At 41.0% G+C, this 25,914-nt stretch overlaps 2 protein-coding genes and 1 long non-coding RNA gene across 3 annotated transcripts in view; 2 read left to right on the forward strand and 1 right to left on the reverse strand.

The window, feature by feature from the left end:
• The window catches only part of LOC127531896 (NACHT, LRR and PYD domains-containing protein 3-like), a 78,334-nt gene that overhangs the window by 34,628 nt on the left and 17,792 nt on the right, over positions 1–25,914 (reverse strand). The window lies entirely within an intron of this gene.
• The window catches only part of LOC110969967 (NACHT, LRR and PYD domains-containing protein 12-like), a 386,884-nt gene continuing 370,556 nt past the window's right edge, over positions 9,587–25,914 (forward strand). The window contains exons 1-5 of the mRNA XM_051942204.1: positions 9,587–9,654; positions 9,815–10,040; positions 10,222–12,001; positions 13,544–13,717; positions 14,044–14,217. Coding sequence (XP_051798164.1) covers positions 9,652–9,654; positions 9,815–10,040; positions 10,222–12,001; positions 13,544–13,717; positions 14,044–14,217 — 2,357 coding nt within the window. The 5' untranslated portion in view covers positions 9,587–9,651. The remainder of the gene's footprint in view (positions 9,655–9,814; positions 10,041–10,221; positions 12,002–13,543; positions 13,718–14,043; positions 14,218–25,914) is intronic.
• On the forward strand, positions 14,880–16,193 carry LOC127531905 (uncharacterized). The gene is made up of 3 exons (XR_007939140.1): positions 14,880–14,915; positions 15,894–15,940; positions 16,091–16,193. It is a non-coding gene; the product is annotated as an uncharacterized LOC127531905 (long non-coding RNA).

Raw genomic sequence — 25,914 nt, forward strand, 5'->3', positions numbered from 1 at the left:
GTAAGTTACACTGCGATGTAACACAACACAGATGCAGTTAGAACAACTCATACAGACACACAGTAATAGTAGTAGGAGGACTGTGGGAACACGTAAAGATGTCATTTCTTAATTTATGATAATTGGTGATGATGATGATGGCATTGCTTAACTTATACTACTTTCCGGCTCTCTTTCACAGACGTGTTGGTAAGTGAACCTTCAACTGGTAGTAGTAGTCATTTCTTTCTTAATTTATGCTATTTTTTTGTTGATGTCACTGCTTAATTTATGCTAATGTATGCACACAGAGGGGTCATAAATCAAACTTAACAGAAAGTATATAGAGACTCTCTCTCATGTGATCAGCAGGACTTCTGGATGCTGAACATCATCAATAATTCAAGACAGAATATTTCATGTCAACTACTGTACTCAGAACCTGAATACAGGTGAGCTCTTCTTCTGCCTGTCAGGAAGTAAAACAGAAACCTTTTCAAACATCAGGCCCAAGATGCTGAAGATGGAGCTGCTGATGTTCTGTCTGTGGAGTCTCCCAGCAGTCAGTGAGGATCTGGGTTTCTTCAGATGTTCCTCCAGTAAAATATGATTAAATGATATTTTCATGCACAGTAACAGTCATAAGAATAGAACAAAGTCGTTCTACAGGTAATGAAGACAGACAATAATTCAGAAACAGAAATCATGAACAATGTGAAGTTATGAACTTTAACTTCTTTCAAACTGATTTTTCTCTGAACAATCAAAAATAAACTATGAGGCCAAAAGTGTGACGGTTAGATCAACATAAACTACTAAAATCCTGTTTAACCGCTATAGAAGCGTCAGAGCAGCAGATTCTAAAGTCTGGTCCAGATAAGGAGCTCTACAATGAGGCTGTTTTCTTGCTCTGCTTCATGTTCCAGATGGAGTGGCTGTTAGAAAACTGCTTGATCTGCTTTAGCTGCAGGGCGTCTGCTTTTGGATCCTTCAGCCAATCAGTGAGTGAGAGGAAATCTCAGGTGTGTCCATGATGTTGATTGTGCTTGTTAGAGGTGTTTAGTCCCTGGTTTGTGTTTTCAGTAGTTAACATGTTTGTCTTGCTGTTGTGGCCGTTCTCTGGGGTTTGGTGACATCTCTTTGGATTGGAGTAGCTGTCTCCTGTTAGGCTTGGCAGCTCGTTCCCCTCTGTGAAGTGGTGTTGTCAGATCAGATAGAAATTTTTTTTCTGATTTGTTGCCCTGACAACAGTGACATCACAGCCCTACCTGTTCCTCAGAGGAATTCTGCTTTCTGCTTTTTGGTGTCACAGCTTGTTTTCTCCATCTGAATGTGAGTAAAATACACTTTAAACTGGTTTTTATCTTTTATATCTATAGAACATAAAACTGATTGAATCATTCATTGTATTTTCACTCAAAAACAACGTTGTTGTAGCACAATTAAAACATTAAATATATCTTTATTCCCTAAAACTAAATCTTCAGACATGTTGGGGTGTTCCCAACCAACAGGAGTTCTCAAACTGATGCTGTAATCAATGTTTTATCAGTAAATATCATTTGTGTTTGTCAGGCAATTCTAAACATGAGTTGTTCTTATTAGCAGAACGTCAGTGCAACAGTTGTAGGATGGAAATGCTTTGAATGTTTGATTTTTCAACAACACACGTAGAACAAGAACATCGTGTGGAGCATATGTTTGTGGTCAAACAGAAGTGGAAAAAGGATCTCCATTCACACTCATGACTTCCATTAGTGATCAAAGCCAGTGCAGCATAAAGACGACATGGATCTATAAGAGCTGAATACGGACATTTTCAAATTCTTTCATTAAGACCTAAAGGGCCCATTGTTTGTAATCTGCAATTACACACAATGCTTTTAGGATTCATGCTCTTTATTTAGGACATTTCTTCCATTTTTCACTCTATAATTCCAATATCTGGATATTGTGAAGAATTAAGGTCTACTTATGATGAAAAGATGAACTCCATCAGATCATATTTAATCCTAAAAGGTAGTTATTCTTCCTCAGATATATAATAATTAAGTAATATTCATCCATGAGGACCAGCTGGACCATCTTTCTCTATCTGAACTATGCACGCCTTCATTTCTTTCACCATTTAGTCTCTTAATTTGTCTCTCTTTTTTAACTATTCTGTCTCCTTTTGCCATGTCCGTGGTAGCTGGCTCCAGATAGTGGCAGTACTCTCTGGTGATTTCAGTCTTTTTGAGGTTATTTCATATCATTGGTTGCTATTTTGTATGGAGCCCCGGAAGGGACATGGAGAAAAAAAATCAGGAAGAATCCCGAGAAACTTTTGCGAGAACATCCAGAGGACGGATGGAAATTCAAACACCTTGGTTGGACTGATGTGATGCATGGTGTCGGTGCTGGAGTGACTGTCACACAAATAAACTGCACTCTCCACTACTTCTGCCTTTTCTAGAAAAAAGATCTTCCTTTTTGTAAATTATTAATATTATTATTTAACTTCATCTGTTTTGTATTTTTGATCATGCACTTTGGGTTAATAAAAGACATTTGTGATGAGAGATGCATGTTTTGTCTATAATCTACAGAGACTTCATTCCGTGTTCAGTGCACATTTCTGTTACACACATTTTGACAGATAATCAGTTGTGCTTTTCAACCAGATTCTTAGTCTTAAACATATCAGCAACATATACTGTTTTTTTTTAACTGTCACACCCAGCTGTATGGATAAACTGCATTACTGCAGCAGATATATTATTGAAGTGTGCTTACATGATGTGTCTACATGCACTACTTGCAAAAAGTTTATCAACTTTGAAAGTAGGGCATTTAAGTAGAAGCATGCAAGAGTGATTTCTTCATCTCAATTTATTGAAACGAAAGCTAACAACAGTGGAGGGCATATCACAAGAAAAATGTCAATGTCTTTTGACAGTTTGGACAGAACAGCAGCCTTCAGCTGAAATCCGGTATAACTGTGTAGCATCCAGTAGTGTGATCTCAACAACAACAGCTGACCTCTGTTTTGCAATTAACCTGAAGACCATCTATAAAGATTAAAATAGCTATTGTCATCAGCTTATTGCGTTTGTTTAACCGCTATGTAACGGCTGCAAACATAGTCGAAGCTAAGTAGCTAAGCTAATGCTAACAGATTCACTGTTCAGAATCCAAACATCTCTGACTACTATCTGTCTTCTTAAACATAGTCAAAGCTAAGTAGCTAAGCTAACGCTGACATGTTCACTGTTAAGAATCAAAACAGCTCTGAAAATTACCTGTCTTCTCAGATGTAGTCGCTGTTGCCCGTGACTACGATGAAGACAGGTCACTAATCTGAAGAGGTAATGTCCGATCGTCGTGACTTTCTCGGGATTCTTCTTGATTTTTTTTTCTTCCAGGTCCCTTCTGGGGCTCCGTAATTTTGAGTGTTTTCATGGAAATTTCATCTGTTTTTGTTTTTTTTAATGCATTTTTAAAAGTGATTTTTGTACCTTTTTGAGGTGATTTTTTTAATTTTTGGGGGGTTATTTCATGTTATTGGTTGTGACTTTGACTCTGTAAATAAATTTAAACCAAATCTTCAGACATGTTGCGGTGTTCCCAACCAGCAGGAGTTATCAAACTGATGCTGAAATTAATGTGTTTTATCAGTAAATATCATTTGTGTTTGTCAGGCAGTTCTAAACAGGAGTTGTTCTTCTGTCAATCACAACCTGTGATCTGATCTGTCGAGCAGAGGGGAAAAGATTTAAACTGGAATAAAGTTCACCTGATACACTTTGAAGAAACCAAATGCTAGAAATGTTCAGATGTTTCTTAAAAGCAGCATTAAACGAGATCGAGAGCAGACATGTTGAGGGAAATGTCCATTAGTTTGATCTCTGCTGATGTTGGTTCTGTCCCAGTGATTCCATTCTAGGGAATGTTAACTGTCAGGGATTTACAGCCTGATGGGAGCTTCTGGTTTCATGAAGCACAGGGTTTGTAGAAGTTCTGTTGGATGTTAAGTGACATGAAAAAGGTTGAATGATGAAATAATCCATCACGTGAAATGAGTGGGAATCAGCCTGTAAAATGTGCTCTTATTGTGAAACTCTGCCTGCTGCTTCCTCATAGGTGGAGTCCTGACTGGTTCCAGTAAACAGATCAGATATCTGATAGTCCAGGAGTGGACTGGAAACTTTCTTCTTCTTCTCCTTCAGTGCTTTGAATAAAGTGTAAGTTTGCTTTGTTTGCTGCTTTAACTTCAGTTAAATGATTATTTCTGCTCTGTCATGTTTCTACATGTTCACTTCTTATTTCAGCACAAACTTTGGATGACTGCTATTTAAACATGGATCAATATGATTATTAGGTTATTAATTGACTGCAATCAGTCAATATTTCTATTAGATTATTGACTGACTTGAGTCAGTTTGATAGGGTTGCCAACTGTCCCGTATTAGCTGGGACGTCTCGTAAATTGGGCTAAATTGATTTGTCTCATACGGGATCTCAACTGTCCCGTATTTGTGGGCGCCGCCATTACTGTGGTGGAACAGCGCGTCTACTCCCAAATGCTGCCTGCTGAGACAGCGGCAAATATGCTTGTAATCAAAATGTTACAGAACCACAAGAGTACTTTCAAATATATAGGTCTAGAGCTCACGCTACACTCTGGCAGCTGACCACACTCCAGAATTCAGTCAATAACAACTACCGGGCATAATCAACAGCAACAAAACAGAAACACGAACACTGATCCAGCATCATGTCTCACAAGAACAAGGCTGGAGCCACATATTTTAGTTCACCAGAGTTTAAGACGATAACAAACCAAACCTCAGCCTGAGCTGACCGTCCTGTTTCTCCAGCCCGTCTGTGAACACAGATCACACACAAACACAACTCCAAAATGACTGGAAAAGTCATAATTCCATCTATTTGCTTGCAAGTTGGATAGAATAGATCATTCAGCATGACAATCTGCTTCATATCTGTCTTTGGTTTCATTTCACACATTAAGTCACCAGTAGCCTGAGTAAACTCCCAGTTAGCCCATAGCCTTTAAACTCTGATTAGCAGCTCACAGCCACATATCCTCCAAACAAAACACCAACACAAACTCTACATTTTCAATGAACTGTGTCGCTCACCCATTGACGATCTTATGATCTTCATAAGCCAATGAATTTAGCTGCAGCCGCTGTTCATCTTAAACTTAAACATCCAGCTGTGAAAAATGGCTCCTCCGGTCCAGTAACAGTTAGGTGTTGTCCTCCGTTTGTTGGTAGTTTTGTGCTGTCCCTTTGTTTTTTATCTCTCCATCAGCTTTACGTCTTCACTGCTGCTAGCCTGGATAGCCTTTAGAATGCTAATCGGCTCGACCGTGGTTTTCTCATGAATATTCAATTAGCCATGTGCTGCTTATGCAGATCAATAACTTTAGCACTGAACAGGAAGGAGTATCGCTACCTGATAGTTACGATAGAGAGTTGAGAGGATGTTTTTTTACAGTGATGAACAAACAAACTTCTCCAGATCACTGTCATTCAGACGTATGCTAGTTACTCATACCCTCCCAGGAAGCAATAGAAGCAGCCACTTTGTTCCCAGAGAGAGAACTGCCCTGTGCAATTAAATAAAAGCTGAAAAAAAGCTTAATTTCATAGTTTTTTCCCACCAAAAAATTAAAATCAAATTCTGTTTTAGTGTTTTTCTTAAACCAGCAGTACACTGTTGTAGCAGGAGGTAAATTGTGAATAACATAACCTCATTATGGGAGTCATTAGGTCATTCCCTCACACAGTAGGGTTTGCTAAGTGCCCTAGTCAGGTGTGAATGGGTTGTTATTTTCCACTAAAAAATAAATTGTTGAATAATAATTTGTTTTCCATACATTTGTATCACTCAAAAACATGCATCTAATTAAACTCAGGTTTGACTCTTTACATCTAATTTAATTAATATACAATAGATATATTATGCATAAATAACATATACTATTTGAGTTAATCCACTTATTGTTTAATTATGTTTGTTTAATTGGATTCTTTATGTTATTATTATTATTAGCACTATTACTACTAATTTGCTACTTCCTGTGTGTATGCATATATGCATGTGTGTGTAGGTGTATGTATATGTGTATATATATATATATATATATCATTTCTATAATTTACATTGTTTGATATAATATTAATTTTTTTTCTTTTTTTCTTTTCTTTTCTTTTTTTTACTAGATTGGTAATACTACCATATGTTATAATTATCACATAAACCGTATATATAAAATATATAGGGTATATTATTTATTTATTTATGTATCTATTTATATATTTATTTACGTATTATTCATGTATCTGTTTATTTTTGTTTATTCACTTATTTATTTATTTTCAATTCATCCATTTATTCAAGTATTTGTTTATTTAAGATCAGTAATACCACTATAGGCTATAATTATTTCATAGCTTATATTCTTAGTGGGATGTTTATTATATTGAACTTTTGTGGGTTTTTCTTTTTTTTTTTTTAATCATTTTCACTATCATTTTCACTATCACTCTCTCTTTAACCTAAATAGATTATTTATGTATAAATATTTACTATCTATTTGAGTTCATCCTTTTGTTATTATTATTATTATTTTTCTTTACTGGATTATTATTATTTTATTAACTATTATTGTTCTATTATATATGATAATATTATGATAACAACTAGTAGATATAATTATGTGTTGTGGTGATGAGACGATGACCTGAGCATGGGGGTGCGTGTGTGGGGGGTGGACTGGGGGACTGGGGTTTCGCGGGCGGTGGCAGTGCGCCCGCCCCCCCCCCCCCCCCCCCCCCCCCCCCGGTTGGTATGTCAGTGCCCCTGGTGGGACTGGTTGGATGGTGGGCGGGGGGTGGCTCACGCCCCCACCCATCCCTAAAGGGAAAGAAATTATTTTAAAAAAAAAATAATAATAATAATTATTATTATTTAAAATATATATAAATAAATAAATAAATAATTGAATAATAATAATAATAATAACAATAATAATAATAATAAATAAATAATTGTAGCCTTTCTCAGACAACAAACTTCCTCCCCAGGGAGGAAAAACTGGCAGAATGGGGGAACGTTGAGGGGGCGGGCTCTCACTCGCTTCCCTGCCCCACCTGTTCTTGTTAGGGGCCTGAGCGTGCCACCGCGGGCTGGTGCGCGGTGTCATTTGCTCGCCCCCTGGCTCCCTGATTTATCCCCTCGCCCACCACTCATTGCTCGGTCGTTGTTTTTTTATTACAACATATATAGTATTGTTATATATTATTATTAATAGTATATTCAAACAAATTATATTATACACTATCAGTTTGTCTCGTCACTAGACCTTATTGCATTATATTCACCGTTGATGTTATCACTATTACTATTATTATGGTTGATATCTTATTATTATTTTATTCTTCTTCGTATTATATCATAGCATTATTTTTAATATTATATTATAGGTTGTGCATCGCCCCTCACTCCTCACTGCTTGTTCGTCAATTTTTATTCTTTATCTTTATTTGTTTGTTTATTTTTTTATTTTTATTTTCTATTTTTTAAAAATTATTATTATTTTTTGTTTTAGCTTTTTCTTGTTCCCTTCTTCCTCCTCACATATCAAGTCCCCGCCAGTCTACATTATTACTCATGGTCATTTAACTTACATCAAATCACTGAAACACAATTGCCACTTATCGACAAATGCAGGTTTTTTGTTTTTGTTTTGTTTTGTTTGTTTGTTTTTTGTGCTGGATCTGTTTGTTTGAATTTGTCTACTTCTCTCTCTTTTTTTAATATTTCCATTCATTGTATCTTCACTGTCTACATCACTGTTGTTGTTATTGTTTGTCACACGGTTTCACAATAAAAGGGAAAAAAAAACTCAGGTTTGACTCAAAAAAGGTTCAAAATCATTTCACGCACAAAAAAAGGCAAAAAAAAGAGATTTCACCATGCTGGGAGGGGTGAAGGCAATCGGGTCGGCCAGCCCTGCCAGCGAGGTGTCCCTTATTTATTTTTCAGGGAGTTGGCAACCCTACAGTTTGATGAGCTGCTGATGTTTCTTCACAATACAAACTGCGTCATGTCTTTTTTACTTTCGGTTTCTCTGTGAGTCTCTGCTGCTCCATGACTCCATCTGCTGGACTGATAGTAGAAGTGCAGCAGCTGATCTTTTCCAGGAGGATTTCAGTGAATCAATGATGTTTGTTTCCTGTGCAGGTGAAGGTAGAAAGTGTGTGAGAGCTGCTGTGAGTTGAGCATCATGGATGAGTGTGAGGACAGAGAGGAGGGAGTCCCTCCCTCTAAAAGCTCTCTGTGTGGGGAACAGGAGAACCAGAGCAAAGCTGAGAGGTGAGACCACCATCTCTAACTGTCCAGGACTCTGCTGCATGTCAGAGCTCAGCATCACATCACTGCTGCATCATTATTGACAGGAATCCACCTGGACCTGGACCTGGACCTGGACCTGGACCTGGACCTGGACCTGGACCTGGACCTGGACCTGGACCTGGACCTGGACCTCCATCCAGCTGTGTGTCCTTAAAGAGTGACCGGTCTAAGCGTCGCCTCATTGACTTTAAAGATCATCAATCTCCTGCTGCCAAGAAGTAAGCTGTGAAATCAAACTACTGACTGTTGTGCCAAATGTTCTGTCATTGTTCCAAATATGTTCCATCATTAAATCACTCTGAAACTCTGCTACATGATTTTTCCTTCCTGGTGATCTTCCTCTCTATTCATCAGAATCCATCAGAGCCCTGAGTCCTCTGGACCTGGACCTGCATCCAGCTGTGTGTCCTTCAAGAGTGACCAGTCTAAGGATGATTTTATCTATTTTAAAGGAGAACCAGGTCCTGCTACAGAGGGGTAAGATGTTCAGAGCAAAGTTGCAGAACTGCTAGTTTGATAGCAGATTGGCTCCTCATCAAACAGAACAAATGTTTTGAAGAAGTGATGCTAATAACGTGAACATCATCCACAGAGACATTAAAAACAGAACCAGGTGGATCACAGCAAGAACTCTGAGTTCACGAAAATATCAAGAAATAGTTTTACTGGACAAAACTCCAGTTCTGTGATCCTATGAGCCTTGTGAGCCTGTATGTTAGCCTGTAGGTTAGCCTACATGTTAGCCTACCTGTTAGCCAGTATGTTAGCCTACATGTTAGTCTATATGTTAGGCTAACATGTTATCTTATATAAGCTAACATGTTAGCCTCTATGTTTGCCTACATGTTAGCCTATATGTTAGCCTATAGGGTTAATTCTACATTGTTGATGGAGATTACTGATGCTGGAAGAGGATGGAGAGGACAGAAAAATGGTTCTTGTTGTCCTTTCTGACTTTTGAGTTTCTGAGTTCAATAAAATATCAAGAAATAGTTTTACTTGAAAAAAACTTCAGTTCTGTGATCAGATAAGCCTTGTTAGCCTGTATGTTAGCCTATATGTTAGCTTCTATGTGCAGCAGTGGAAAACAGACTTAATGTTGGAATCTCTAATGAACATCATGGACCTTCAGCTGGTGTTTGATAAAGTGAGAGTTAACTGTTGATGTTGATCCACAGAGTTGAGCAGCAAAACTTAGAAGTTCCCAGAGCTCAGTCTGTCCAGCAGCATGACCTGGACTCCATATTCATGGTGAGTTCATGGACAACAAGTTGTTCTCCATCTGTTGTATTCAGGCGTCCCCATGCTGCTCTTTGTAGACCAGTGGACTGTCAGTGTGTCCAACATGGATCTGATGTTTGGCTCCATGATTTGACTCTGATGGACTCATTGACACATTTCTCAGTTCCAGCTGCTGGAGGACAACATGGTGACTTTTGTGAAGAAGGAGCTGAAGAAGATGCAGAAGGTAGTGAGTCCAGATTACCCAGAATGCTCAGAGAGTCAGAGGGAGGATGAGGAGGAGTTGGAGGATGATGATGAAGAGCAGAGGAGCAGCAGAGAGATGTTTCAGCAGATCACAGTGTTGTTCCTGAGGAGGATGAAGCAGGAGAAGCTGGCTGACTGTCTGCAGAGCAGTAAGAGGATTTGTATAAAGACTGAAGCTGCTGATCAACAGAACATTTACTAAAGTCTCACAATATATTCACACAATCTGTATTTAGGGGACAAACTGCCACCTTCACTTTATTGGTACTTTGGTGCTTTAATATCCAGGTTACTTCTACTTCACTCTTTCTTTCTTGTGTTTTCATTCAGAACTTCCTGCAGTTTGTGGACGTGAACTTAAATGTGGTCTGAAGAAGAAGTTCCAGAGAGTGTTTGAGGGCATTGCAAAAGCAGGACAGCCGACACTCCTGAATGAGATCTACACAGAGCTGTACATCACAGAGGGAGGGACTGCAGAGGTCAATGATGAACATGAGGTCAGACAGATTGAAGCAGCATCCAGGAAATCAGACAGAGCAGAAACAATCATCACAGCAGAAGACATTTTTAAAGGCTCACCTGGAAGAGATGGACCAATCAGAACAGTGATGACACTGGGAGTGGCTGGCATCGGGAAAACAGTGTTAACACAGAAGTTGACTCTGGACTGGGCTGAAGACAAAAGCAACCAGGACATCCACTTCATATTTCCATTGACTTTCAGAGAGCTGAATGTGCTGAAAGAGAGAAAGTTCAGCTTAGTGGAACTTGTTCATCACTTCTTCAGTGAAACCAAAGCAGCACGAATCTGCAGCTTTGAAGACTTCCAGGTTGTGTTGATCTTTGATGGTCTGGATGAATGTCGCCTTCCTCTGGACTTCCACAACAACGAGGTCCTGACTGATGTTACAGAGTCCACCTCAGTGGATGTGCTGCTGACAAACCTGATCAGGGGGAATCTGCTTCCCTCTGCTCGCCTCTGGATAACCACACGACCTGCAGCAGCCAATCAGATCCCTCCTGACTGTGTGGACATGGTGACGGAGATCAGAGGGTTCACCGACCCACAGAAGGAGGAGTACTTCAGGAAGAGATTCAGAGATGGGAAGCAGGCCAGAAGCATCATCTCCCACATGAAGACATCACGAAGCCTCCACATCATGTGCCACATCCCAGTGTTCTGCTGGATCACTGCTACAGTCCTGGAGGAGCTGCTGAGAAGCAGAGAGGGAGGAGAGCTGCCCAGAACCCTGACTGAGATGTTCATCCACCACCTGGTGGTTCAGGCCAAGGTCAAGAAGGTCAAGTATGATGGAGGAGCTGAGACAGATCCACACTGGAGTCCAGACAGCAGGAGGATGATTGAGTCTCTGGGAAAACTGGCTTTTAATCAGCTGCAGAGAGGAAACCTGATATTCTATGAGTCTGACCTGACAGAGTGTGGCATCGATGTGGAAGCAGCCTCAGTGTACTCTGGAGTGTTGACACAGATCTTTAAAGAGGAGAGAGGGCTGTACCAGGACAAGGTGTTCTGCTTTGTTCATCTGAGTGTTCACGAGTTTCTGGCTGCTATTCATGTCCATCAGACCTTCATCAACTCTGGAATCAACCTGCTAGAAGAACAACAAACAACCTCCAACACACCTGATCCAACAGTTTTCTACCAGAGAGCTGTGGACGAGGCCTTACAGAGTCCAAACGGACACCTGGACTTGTTCCTGCGCTTCCTCCTGGGTCTGTCACTGCCGACCAATCAGAATCTCCTACGAGGCCTGCTGACACAGACAGGAAGTAGCTCACAGACCAATCAGAAAACAGTGGAGTACATCAAGGTGAAGATCAGTGGGAATGTGTCTGTAGAGAGAAACATCAATCTGTTCCACTGTCTGAATGAACTGAACGATGTTTCTCTAGTGGAGGAGATCCAACAGTCTCTGAGATCAGGACGTCTGTCCACAGATGAAATGTCTCCTGCTCAGTGGTCAGCTTTGGTCTTCATCTTACTGTCATCAGGAGAACATCTGGACATGTTTGACCTGAAGAAATACTCTGCTTCAGAGGAGGTTCTTCTGAGGCTGCTGCCAGTGGTCAAAGCCTCCAAGAAAGTTGTGTAAGTAGTTGGAGACTGTTGGAGCAAAATCTCAATTTGCCAGGAAAACAGACTATGTGTGACTATGTCCTACGCATTCGTTGAAAAAGCGATAGGAGAAGGTATTTAGGTCTCATTAAACATGTGTCTTTAACAGTAGATTGAATATAGCATATAGAGCTCTGGGTAAAAAAAATTATATTCCTGAGAACAACAGGATTCTTGTCAGTTCACGAAGCCTCACATGCTGTTCTTCCCCTGACCCAGCCTTACAGTATATCTAGTTTCACAGGTGCATAAGCATTCAGGGTGTTTCTTTCTTCTGATTGGCTGTGTTCTGCACATCTGACCCCCTCCTTTGCATATGAGCCGCCATCTTGTTTTGCTCCTGCTCTTGGTTGCTGTGCTCTGAGCCTTGAAACCAAAGCAGTTGTTCCAGCCCGGTCTCACAGGGATTCGTGAAACTGTCACGTCAGTTTTTGTTTCGGTTTCGTGCGCACCAACACGATGTCGTCATGTTTTTCGTGCCGCTCACCACAAGCGAAACCCGCTGTGGTAATCACATCTGAAAGTGGTTTATACCGGCGGATTCATGACGATCTAAGCTGTCCATCTGCGTTTGCGGCGGCCGCTGCGGCCGCCGCTTCGGCCGCCGGACATTCTTTAAATTCCTATGCAAATTCGGCAGATTCGTGACGATTTAAGCTGTCCATCGGTGTTTGCGTCCGCGGCCGCCATTGCGGCCGCCAGACATCCAGCCACAGCCGCGGCCGCAGTGGCGGCCGCAAACGCCGATGGACAGCTTAAATCGTCATGAATCCGCCGGTATAAACCACTTTCAGATGCGATCCGGCCGCGGTGGTGGCCGGATGTCCGGCGGCTGCAATGGCGGCCGCGGCGGCGGCTGCAAACGCGGATGGACAGCTTAGATCGTCATGAATCCGCCGAATTTGCATAGGAATTTAAAGAACGTCCGGCGGCCGCCGCGGCCGCCGCAAACGCCGATGGACAGCTTAGATCGTCATGAATCCGCCGGTATGAACCACTTTCAGATGTGATTACCACAGCGGGTTTCGCGGCGGCCGCAAACGTCGATGGACAGCTTAGATCGTCATGAATCCGCCGGTATAAACCACTTTCAGATGTGATTATCACAGCGGGTTTCGCTCGTGGTGAGCGGCACGAAAAACATGACGACATCGTGTTGGTGCGCACGAAACCGAAACAAAAACTGACGTGACAGTTTCACGAATCCCCGTGAGACCGTGTTGGTTGTTCTTATCTGTGGAACAGAGTCTTCTAGCGCAATCTTGAAACAAAGTCTCCATCATAACTTTTCAGTGCGTACTTTTCCACTCTTGCATACCTCCCTTATCCAGTATTTTTTCATCATCATAGGCAATGTGAAACATTAGGAATGTGATTCTATAAAACCAAGCAGTTAGGATAAAACAGTTAGGATAAAAACTCCATTTAGAAATATCATAGATATCCCACAAGACTGAAGATCCTTTTTCATTTTGCTGCTGTTTCATCAGTATAATCTCCTTTTTGTCTCTTCAGACTGAGTGGCTGTAATTTGTCAGAGAGAAGCTGTGGAGCTCTATCCTCAGTCCTCAGCTCCCAGTCCTCCAGTGTGACAGAGCTGGACCTGACTGACAACAACCTGCAGGATTCAGGAGTGGAGAGTCTTTCTGCTGGACTGGAGAGTCCACACTGTAAACTGGAAGCTCTCAGGTCAGGACTCACACTTTGAAAACTAAAAAAAAAACTAAACAAAAAAGAAATTTAAAAAAATATTAAAAAAACATCTAAACTGTCAGTTTGTTTTTTAATCAGATGAAATACTTCACTGCTGAACTTCAAAGTAATCTGAATACTGTAATGTGCTACACTTTGGATTATTTTCACATTTAAATACTATTGCAGAGGACTGTCCTCAGTGCTGTTGTATTCTGGACATAGTGGGATGTATTTGTTGTTAAATTCACTGCTGTCTTTACAGCAGGATAGAAAATAATGGACTAAATGTATTATTTATCTTCTTCTCTTTGTCTCTTCAGACTGAGTGGCTGTAATCTGTCAGAGAGAAGCTGTGGAGCTCTGTCCTCAGTCCTCAGCTCCCAGTCCTCCAGTGTGACAGAGCTGGACCTGACTAACAACAACCTGCAGGATTCAGGAGTGAAGAGTCTTTCTGCTGGACTGGAGAGTCCACACTGTAAACTGGAAGCTCTCAGGTCAGGACTCACACTTTGAAACTGATGTGATTTCTATCAGTAGATAAACAGCTAACCTGAGTACAATCATTTCTGCTGATGGGATTCATCAAATGAACTTTTACTGAACTTGTGCAGGACTTTGTCAGGGTTTATTTTTGACATGATTAAATCCCACTAATCATTGTTGAGATTGTTGATTTGCTTGAGACGTATGAAATGTGCAGCAAAATGTATCTGAAAGACAAAGAAGAAAAGAGAGTGAGATACATCCAGCCAAGTGTTGTCCATCAGGTTTGTGTTGTTTTGTGTGTGCAGGCTGTCAGGCTGTCTGGTCACAGAGGAAGGCTGTGCTTCTCTGGCCTCAGCTCTGAGCTTGAAGACCTCAAATCTGAGAGAGCTGGACCTGAGCTACAACCATCCAGGAGACTCAGGAGAGAAGATGCTGAGAGCTAAAGTGGAGGATCAACACTGTAGACTGGAAACTCTCAGGTACAGACAGACAGATGCACTCAAGAAACTATTAGCGTAGCTCACAACAAAGACAGGAAGCAGAAGAACACTGTTAGCTCAGCTACACACCATGACTGAAGGGAAGGGGAACCTGTTAGCCTAGCTTAGCTCAAAGACAAGAAGCAGGGTAAACTGTTAGCCCAGCTCTATGAACAGAGAAAGCATGAATGAGTGGAGGATCAACACTGTAGACTGGAAACTCTCAGGTACAGATAGACAGACACTGTCAGGAAACTATCATCTAGTGTTTCAGGCCAAGCCTGCTCCTTTCCATTGGTAGGTTTCAGGGTGTGTGAGACGTCAGAGGAAGTGCTGCAGTGGTAGGAAGGGAGAAGAACAGTGAAGCTGAAGAAGGGTGATGAGTATGGTGTTGGGCTGCACCTAAATATCTGAGTATTTGGTCTTGATGGTGGTATCCAAATTTTTCTTTTGAAATCCAAAAATCCTGATCACCCCCGTCGGACAATTTCTCGTCATCGGTATTCGTCTCGTCAATTCGCCCGACGTGTCCCCCTATCGAATGTTGAGATATGAACCGATCCCAATATTCGGCTCGCTCCCCTTGTCAGACGTTGGGAATCAAATCGAATATTCAGATATTCGTCATTAAACAGGCCGAATAATCGGAGCCCAGAAATTTCTATTCGGGTCTGTAGTCACAGGGCATGTTCTGGTCCAAACAGAGAAGTAGATCCAAGTGTGTTCTGGAGAAGCTGAGTGTGTGTACAGTGTGCTGCAGGGCTTGAATAAAGTTCCTCATTCTCCACCGCAGAGTTGGTCCAGACTCTGAATACAATTTGTTGCCAACAGCGAGCTTGCGTTTACATGAGGCTGTCCAACTATGGTCGAGAAGCCGACGAAACTGGGTCAGTAACACTAGCTGAGCATAAAGACTGGAAAAAGAGGAAACTGTTAGCCTAGCTTAGCTCAAAGACAGGGAGAAAGGTGAACTGTTAGCCTAGCTCCATGAAAAGAAGAACCATAAATGAGTAAAGCTGAATAATGAGTGTAAACTGAGCTGGAACGTGATGAGCACAGGACAGGACTTTAGAGATGCAGCATTCAGGTGTCTGTGTCTCCATGTTGGACTGGTCCTTTATCAGTGGAACAGTGTGAGAGCCATGTAATGTCCATGTGTGCTGCTGAAAGAGTCGCTGCTGCTCTGACCGTCCTCCTCCTTTTAGGGTGACGCCTGCTGGAGTCCGATGGTTGACACCAGGTCTGAGGAAGTGTAAGTGTGTTTTAATGTATTGATGGAAACAAAGCAGCACATTCAAGCATCTTCAAAGTGTCACATCTCTGAGGTCATCATCAAAGGTTTAATACTGATCACATGATCCATCAATAACTGCAGCTGTGTTGTGTTTGTTCTCTCCATCAGATTCCTGTCAACTCACAGTCGACACAAACACAGTACACAGAGAACTCAAACTGTCTGACAACAACAGGAAGGTGACACATGTGGAGGAGGATCAGTCGTATCCTGATCATCCAGACAGGTTTGACTCCTGGTGGCAGCTGCTGTGTACAACTGGTCTGACTGGTCGCTGTTACTGGGAGGTGGAGTGGAGAGGAATGGTTGATATTTCAGTGAGTTACACAGGAATCAGAAGGAAAACAGGCAGTGATGACTGCACGTTTGGATGGAATGATCAGTCCTGGTGTCTGTACTGCTCTGATGGTGGTTACTCTGTCAGACACAATAACAGTAAAACACCCATCAGGTCCTCCTCAGTCTCTCACAGAGTTTCAGTTTATGTGGACGTTCCTGCTGGAATTCTGTCCTTCTACAGAGTCTCCTCTGACTCTCTGATCCACCTCCACACCTTCAACACCACATTCACTCAACCTCTCTATCCTGGATTTGGGTTCTGGGGCTGGTCGTCTGGTTCCTCCTCAGTGTTTCTGTGCTGAGTTGAGTCTCCAGAGTCTCCTCCTGGTAGAGAAACAGTGTTGAACAGATAGTTGAGTCTCTCCATGACTCTGTCCCTCACAAACATCTTTTCACATTCATGGATTAAATGTGTTTCTTTGTAAAATCCTTCTAAATGATTCCTTGTAAACTTGTTCCTCTTCAGAGATGGAAGTTGTGATTATTCCAGGAGCCAAATGTGGTGTTTGTGTCTTTTTCCAGTCAAATGTTGAGTGAAAATCAGGTTGTGGTGTTCCTCTGACGCTCACTTGAACTAAAAGCATTTGAGCTGCACAAAGTGTGAAATGAGAGAGGAAGCAGTGAATCTCCAAACTGCTGACAGACTTTCACACATTATTGTCCAGTGAAAATCATGTTTTTGTGCAGCCAGACTTGATCCTGACTTGAGTCTTTAAGTCCTGTTCTAGTGATGAAATGAGAACTAAAAATCCTGACTCTGAGTTCTTCATTACAAACATACATTATATCATCTGTTTATTTTTTTATCTGCTTTATTCTACTCAACATTTAACAGGATTATAAAAAATACATTTAAAGTCTGTCAAGAATCATACAGGTATGAGATCCCCGAGTCAGCCATAAGAATGGGTCTCTGGCCGAGTGACAGCAAAATAAGGGAACACAGTATGATATTATAACCTGTGATTTATAATCTAATAATGCTATAACCTGATGAATCTGTGTGAACTACCCAAATGCCTATTTTTTTCTTCTTTAAATTTTGAAACGGTGTAAAAATCAGAAGAGTGCCTCACTGTAAAGTGATGAGATGATTATTTTAAATACTTGTCTTTTATAATCCTGGTTTAGTAGCAACTGAGTCACAGGAGAGTCTCATTGCAATAAAGTGGACTGTTTGATTGTGTTTTGAAGTAACCACATTCGGGCAGCACCTCACTGCTCACAGTGAGGGCTTTGGTTACCAGAGGAGATTAATGTGGTTAAGGTTTTTATTACTATGAAAATGGGAATGCTTTGAAGGTTTTGCTCACTATGAAATGGAGATCAGTGAAACCAAGAGATTACTAACTTGGTAATGGAGCAAGTAGTCTGGAGCTAAAATAAACGTGTATTAAATGCTCACCGTAAAGGTTCATTAGCTCTGTATAGATTTTGGGGGGATTTCTTGTAAGTCTGTGCGCATTGTGCAGAAATGTACAGTGTGGGTGTTAGTGAGAGTTAGACGCTGACATCAGCTTCTCCTGTTTCTCGACCGGAAGCCTGTGCTGGGCTGCAGATGAACCAAATATATGAATAGACTGAATGAAAGGGTTAAACAGGTGGTTTTGGTTCATCCGGAACATGCGGGGGCCATGAAGTTTGTGGATGGGGGAAGTGCACAAGTGAGGAGGGGGGAGGATGCATGCTGTCATCACGTATGTAGACTGAATATAATGTCACCGCATATGCAAATTTTGAAGAGAAGCAGTGATGTTATAAAATGCACCTGTTGGAATATATTTGTTGGGAGTTGTTGTGGGGTAGTCACTTGATGCAAACCAGACAACAGTTCTGAGCATGAGGGATTTTACCACATAACTTTGGACGGGTGATTCAACATGATCTGCAAAGGAATATCTGTTCTACTGGGATTATGGACTGAAGGACTGCTCTTACTGCGCTGTTTGAGGATTACAGAACTGTGATCTAAAAATAACACTGACTGAAGGAACATTACTGAACTCTATCACCTCCAAAGGAATGACACCAGAGAAGACTATAACAAAGTTTTTGTTGGTCCAAACAACAAAAAGGTTATTCATGTCCAAACCTCTAAACTTTGACCTAGCAACTTACCAAGTGCGAAATCTGTTAAGAGGAAAAGCTGCCGTTAACAGACATGACTGGTAAATTAATTTAACCATTCAAAAGTGGATACTCAGTTAAATTAATAATCAGAGGAAGCGGGATACACGTTTAGATGGAGACAGAAAGAAGCCAGGCGAATTTTCCTCGAATACCAGCTTGAACGTTCTTGAGATCCCATCTGGGTCAGATCTCACTGGGTTGTTAGAAGAACCCGATAGATGGAGAGCTGGTGCAGTAACTCTCCAACAATTAAATAAATTAACTTAGGAGGTTACTGGCCCTCGGACCATCACAGTCCAAAGAAATTGTTCTCTCCAGTCCATAAATCATATTCACGTATTGACTTCTTTCTCCTTAGCAATTCTATTCTGCCAAAACTTTCAAATTTCACAATCCACCCCATAATAATAAGTGATCATGCACCCGTTACTCTCACCTTGAATCAAATTCACCTTGATAGAATGATTACACCCCCTAGATGGCGCTTCAGTACTTCTCTTTTAAAAGATCAGGACTTCAATAACCTAATTCAAAGAGAGTGGGCATCCTTTCTAGAAATAAATGATTCCCCAAAGTCATCACCATCGGTTCTATGGGAAACGGGGAAAGCAGTTTTAAGAGGAATAATCATTTTCAATTCAATTCAATTCAATTCAATTTTATTTATATAGCGTCAATTACAGTCAAATCGTCTCAAGACGCTTTACAGAACCCATATGCCTGACCCCCAGAGCAAGCCCAAAGGCGACAGTGGCAAGGAAAAACACCCTTTTAACAGGGAAGAAACCTCGAGCAGAACCCGGCTCTAAATAGGGGGGACCCATCTGCCTGCTGGCCGGGCGGGTTGAGAAGGACAGAAGAGGGCAAGGGGGAGGGATGGGAGAAGAGGGAGGGGTGAGAAAGCAAGGAAAACACAACACACATTTGAATACATGCATGACAGGATATGTGACACAGACAAAGTATAAGCTAACATTGAAAACTGACTCATAGTTTACTCTTATGATGTACGGCTCTGACATTAAACATACTCCTTATATAGCTAGCAGTAAAATTCAAACAGTATGTAAGTTAGCATAACAGTATATTGAAGGCGATGCAGAGTTGACTCGTGGAAAAAGGGAATTGGAAGCAGAGGGCTGGTGGAAGGTCAGTAGCAGCATCCCACAGTGGACATGGTGGAGACTGGACCAGCTGGTGGAACATCGACCGCAGATCTGAAGCATCCAGCTCTGGGACCAGGGACACTCGGAGAAATAGCACAGGGGGAAACAGAGTGAATGTACTGCAATAACGGTATACATATTAAATGTAAAGGTAGATAGAGAAGGGCTCAGTGCGTCAAGAAAAGTCCCCCAGCAGCCTAGGCCTATAGCAGCATGACTAGGGGCAGAACGAAGGGACGTCCAAGAAGGAGTCAGCTGTACAATGAAGACACAAGCTTCATTTCATACTCCACATACAGAAAGAAAAAAGAACAACAACAACAATCAAAATTGGAACGTAAAATTAAACAACTCGAAATCATTAATGCAAATAATCCTACAGAACAAACTGAAACAGAACTGCGGCAATATAAACTCCAAATAAATGATACAATATATAAAAAAACAACATTTATGATACAAAGACTCCGTCAAGAAGCTTTTCAACACTGCAATAAGTCCAGTAAATATCTGGCAAACCAAATCAAACAAAATCAGGAAAAAACACGCATTGTTAGCATACAGAACTCAGCAGGGAAGCCAACACAACCCCCAATAGAGATTAACAAAATATTTAAAGATTTTTATGCAAAACTATACTCATCTGAAAATGACACATTTCAAAACGATATAAACACATTTCTCAATGACATTGAGCTTCCAAAATTAACTCAAGAACAACAATTAATGCTTGATTCACCAATAACAGATAAAGAACTCGAGAAGGCACTCAAATTAATGCCAAACAATAAATCACCTGGTCCTGATGGCTTTCCTGCTGAGTTCTATAAACATTTCTGGTCTATTCTCAATCCACTTTTTCAAAGAGTTAACACAGAAATAACAGAAATATCAAGATTACCCAACCATATGAATTCCGCCATAATCTCACTTCTTCTTAAACCTAATAAAGACCCAACCATACCATCTAGCTACCGCCCCATATCACTTATCAACGTCGACCTCAAAATAATCACCAAGACATTATCCCACCGTTTAGAAAAAGTAATTCCGTCCATAATTCATTCAGATCAAACTGGATTTATAAAAGGTAGACACTCTTCAAACAATACACGCAGACTGTTCAACTTACTGGAATATTCGATATCACAACAACAACAACCAACAATCATAGTCTCACTTGATGCAGAAAAAGCATTTGACAGAGTTAACTGGTCATTTTTAACATCTACTCTCCAAACATTCGGCTTTGGAGAGTCATTTATAAACTGGATTCACATTTTACACACCTCTCCCACTGCCACAGTACTAACTAATGGACGAACATCACAACCATTCACATTGTACAGAGGAACTAGGCAAGGATGCCCACTCTCTCCCCTTCTCTTCACCATATTCATAGAACCTCTCGCTGCTGCAATCCGCCAAAATCCAGGTATCACAGGAATAAAAACTCCCACTGCACATCATAAAATAAGCCTATATGCTGATGATATACTCCTCTACCTTCAGCAACCATACACCTCTCTTACAGAAACAATATCTCTCATAAAAACATATTCACATATCTCGGACTATTCCATCAACTTTCATAAATCTGTTATACTCCCAGTACGGGGGGACGACTGGAATGTGGCAGCCCATACACCACCTATTCCGATATGCACAAATTACATTACATACTTAGGCATTAATATTTCCCCCAGGCTGTCAGAGTTGGTCAATTTAAACCTCACTCCTCTCATCAAAACAATAACAGACAGCCTTAACCGGTGGAAAAATCACCCTTTATCACTCATAGGTCGAATAGCGGCAATAAAAATGTTCATTCTGCCAAAAATCACTTACCTTCTGTCTATGATCCCAATTCTTCCCAATCAATCCTGGTTTAAATCTCTTGATTCAATAATAGCATCATTTTACTGGAAAAATAAAACCCCACGAATCAAACTCTCCACATTACAAAAACCCAGATCACAAGGAGGTCTCAATGCTCCTCATGTTTTTCATTATTCATTAGCTATCAGTTTACAATATATATACAAATGGACACACCCCACTCCATCTGACAGGACCTGGCAAGAAATAGAAGAAACATTTTGTCAAAACATTCTACTTTCAGCTTTACCATTCTGCAGTACTTCAATAAAACAACATCCATGCTTCAAAATCTCAACAATATCCTCCACTCTGACAGCCTGGTGGAAACTCCACAAAACCACTAACTCCACATTAGCGCCTTCTAGACTAACACCTATATGGAATAATCTGGATCTTCTAATGAACAAAAAATCCTTACACTTTCGCACATGGGCAGAGAAAGGCATCACACAGTGAGAGCACATCTTTCAGAATAACACACTGGTTTCCATATCTTGTCCAGAGGTTTGGCATCAGGAGAACACAGTATTTAGAATATTTTCAATTACAATCCTCAATCACATCCTCTTACAAAACCAGAAGTATAAATCTTGAATTACCCCCAGTACCTTCAGAACTTCTCCAAATCAAATCTAGAAAAAAACTCACAGCCAAAATATATCAAATAATAACTAAATCAGACAAAACAATCTCCATCCCACACCACAAATGGGAACATGACATACAATTGTCTCCTGATGCCAGTTTCTGGACAAAGATCTGCAATAACATCTATACCATGTCAAAAAGCGCAAATCTACAATTGATACAATACAAAATAATACACAGAACACATTTTACAAGACAGAAACTCTCAAAATTCACCTCAATTTCAGACAAATGTATTAACTGCACCCAAAACATTACAGACAGCTACATTCACGCCATTTGGTTCTGTTCACCTGTTTTCCTGTTCTGGAGACAGGTGACAGAATCACTCTCTGCCCTCCTGGACTGCCACATCCCATTATCCCCCTCACTCTGCCTACTGGGAGATATATCATCCACCACACTTAACCCTTCATACACTCAACTCCTGCTGACAGCCCTAACCATCGCCAAGAAAACCATACTCACTAACTGGAAATCAAAAACGTCAATAAGCATACCCCAATGGAAAAAATTCTTATCTGACCATATTCTTACAGAGTACCAATCAACAATACCTGATTTTATGACAATGGATCCCCCCCAATTTCAAACCATACTCATAAATTTCCTACAAAACTAATTTGTTGACCAGCTCCTCTAGTGTTTCATCCATTTGCAACTATTTATTTTCCACTCCAGAAAAGCCTACGTTCTTGCCTGTTTTTTTTTTTTTTTGTTTGTTTTTGCTGCCTTGGTTTACTGCTTATTATTATATTATTTATTTTTTATTTTTTTAGTGATTTATTATTATGACATTACTGTTTAAAACACTGCCTCTGCTTAAGCCCTCCTCATTATCTCTGATGTTACTTTTATTGTTATAACCAGCTAAACAACCACCAGGAAATTACCACAAACTAACACATGTACACGCTCACCCCTACACTCCCGCACACACACAATACTAACAACCTATTGTATGTTTCAATTTTGTACCCCTGTTGTCTGTTTTTTTTGTTCATTGCACAATGTTTTGCATATGGAGTCACAGGAGTGCCAAATCAAAATATAAATAAATAAATAAATAAATGTGGAAATATAAAGAGAAATAAATAATTAAATAAATAAATGTGGAAATATAGAGCCCGATCTCACGGGGATTCGTGAAACTGTCACGTAAGTTTTAGTTTCGGTTTCGTGTGCACCAACACGATTTCGTTATGTTTTTCGTGCCGCTCACCACGAAATGCGCACCAATGTATTTTAAACGGCGGACTTTTCGTGCCACTCAGAACGTATTTCAAAAGAATGTGTATATTATATTTTTAATGTAAAACCGTGGCGAATCCAACGCTATATTTTGCATGACATCGTTCCTAAACATAACCCTAACCATAACCATAACCATAACCTAACCATAAGCCGGTGGTACACTTACCAATTTGCAGAGGAATTTCAAGAATGTCCGGCGGCCGGCGGACGCAAACACGATCACACAAGCAGTATACGCCGATGGACAGCTTAGATCGTCATGAATCCGCCGGTATAAACCACTTTCAGATGTGATTACCACAGCGAAAAACATTTCGTGGTGAGCGGCACGAAAAACATGACGAAATCGTGTTGGTGCGCACGAAACCGAAACTAAAACTTACGTGACAGTTTCACGAATCCCCGTGAGACCGGGTTGAAATATAAAGAGAAATAAATAAATACATAAATAAAAAGGAAAATTTTGTCTTTGCTTTTACCGTTTCTGTTTTTTTCCTTTTATTTATTTATTTATTTCCCTTTATATTTCCTCAGTCCACCAAGAAAAGGAAAAATGCAAATCAGTTTGCTCTGGGCGGGGATTCTGAACACAGGAGTCCTGCCTGACACCAGCTCCCAGCACGGCTGAAGTGAAGCCATGTCACCGTTGAGCTTCGGCTTATTCTGCCACACTGATAAGAAAATAAACATTAATTTACCGAATTAGCAGCGTCCTTTCAGTGTCTGATGGCAGAATCAGCCGAAGCTCCACGGTGACACGGCTTCACTTCAGCCGTGGCCGGAGATGGCGTCAGGAAAGAAGCCTGTGTGCGGGTACGACTCCCCGCCTGAAAAGGAAGCCCCGCCCAGAGCAAACTGATTTGCATTTTTCTATTTCTTGGTGTCAGGCCATCCTGAAATAACCACCAAGAAATAAAATGCAAATCAGTTTGCTTTCACTTGGTGGACTGAGCTGTCAATCAAATGGCTCTAGGCGGGGCTTCCTCGTCGTTCCTGATCACAGGCATATGAAGAGTAGATACGACACGCCCCTCTGAGCGGCGTCCCGACGGAGACGCTAAGCTAGCGGGGGCAAAGTTTCAGTGTTTTCCATTGATGTGTACGGCACGAAAATTAAAACAAGAAGAATGCCGGCTCATTGTGCGGCATACAGTTGCACACTACATCGGACGATCAAGACAAGGAAACTTGGAATAACTTTCCACAGGTAAGAATAGTTTTGGGCTCGTTTTTCATTATTAAATCTTGTTGAGGGTCTATGAGAGCTAACTAGTTAGCCATTGGAAGACTGTCTTTGGAGAACAGTTGTAATATTTGGAAGTTAAAGAAAAGAATTGTCAGTTCTATTAAACCTTTTTATTGGCACATTGTTTTAATGCTTTTAAAAGCTGTCAAACTATTCAGCATGCAATAAAAGCAGTTTTATATCCCTTTGCTGTGTCTTTGTACGTTGTTGTTTTCAAAGGCATTTATTTGAAATTCACAACTGGTCGTAAAATTCTGCACCAAAAATTTGCAGCATTCTTTTGAGTCTTGTTCGTTTCATTCTGATTATGTTAAGGTGAGTTGTGATATGTCTAGGTTTGTTGAAAAATGTCCTTAAGAATATACACTGTATCCATGTATGCCCGTAGTGCAGCAGAAAAAGGGACGGCCGGATCAGGCAATGATGTAACTTCAGCCTGTGTAAGCTCCCAGGGTAGTTGTGCATCAGGTACAGTGACGCCTTCTGGGTATGGGGTCTGAGGTCCTGTCCAGTCTATCCCATAATCAGCAGCAACCTGAAAGGAAAGCATAATTTGGAAGCAAGCTCTTCTATTAAGAAATGCACACTCCTCAAAAAATAAAAAAAAGAAAAGTAAATTAGATTAGGGACTACATGGTATGGCAAAACTTGATTTCAAATGTGGGTTGGACAATAAGATGTGCAAGGATAACCTGGCAATAGCCAGATTAATAATTGTGTAGTACTTGATAGTACTCCACAATATCAATCTGGGACCGTTCCATGTAAATCCGTTCGGAGGAAAGAGGCACGGATTGGACAATGCAACAGTATGTCCCGCCTCTGACAGGTTTGTTTTTAGCCAATTGCGGAATCTTCACAATGAGCGGAGCCAATTGGTAGATTAAACTCTTACCAAAACCCGTAGGTAAAAAAGCACAAACATCTTTACCATCCAGAAATGCGCAAAGCGCCTCTCGTTGTTCTTCCTTCAAAGAAGCGATAGGAGATTCAGCTGAAACTGACTTAATAGCAGCATCTACACGATCGTTGTCCTCCGTTGCCATGTTTGTTTTGATCTACTGTCGCTTGGTGTCGTCGAGAGTGCTGTCGTCTTCACACCCGGATATCCCGCCCCACACACGAATACTGCTGCGTGATTGGCCCGTGCCAACTTGGCTCTGTCCGAACGGTGAAAGCGGGAGCGGTACAAGATGGTTTCTTGAGAGATTTGTGAACTCACAAATATCGCGAGAAATCAACTTGCTGGCAAGGTTAGTGCAAGGAGT

This window comes from Acanthochromis polyacanthus, chromosome 22 (assembly GCF_021347895.1).
Source record: "Acanthochromis polyacanthus isolate Apoly-LR-REF ecotype Palm Island chromosome 22, KAUST_Apoly_ChrSc, whole genome shotgun sequence".
Classification (NCBI taxonomy): Eukaryota; Metazoa; Chordata; class Actinopteri; family Pomacentridae; genus Acanthochromis; species Acanthochromis polyacanthus.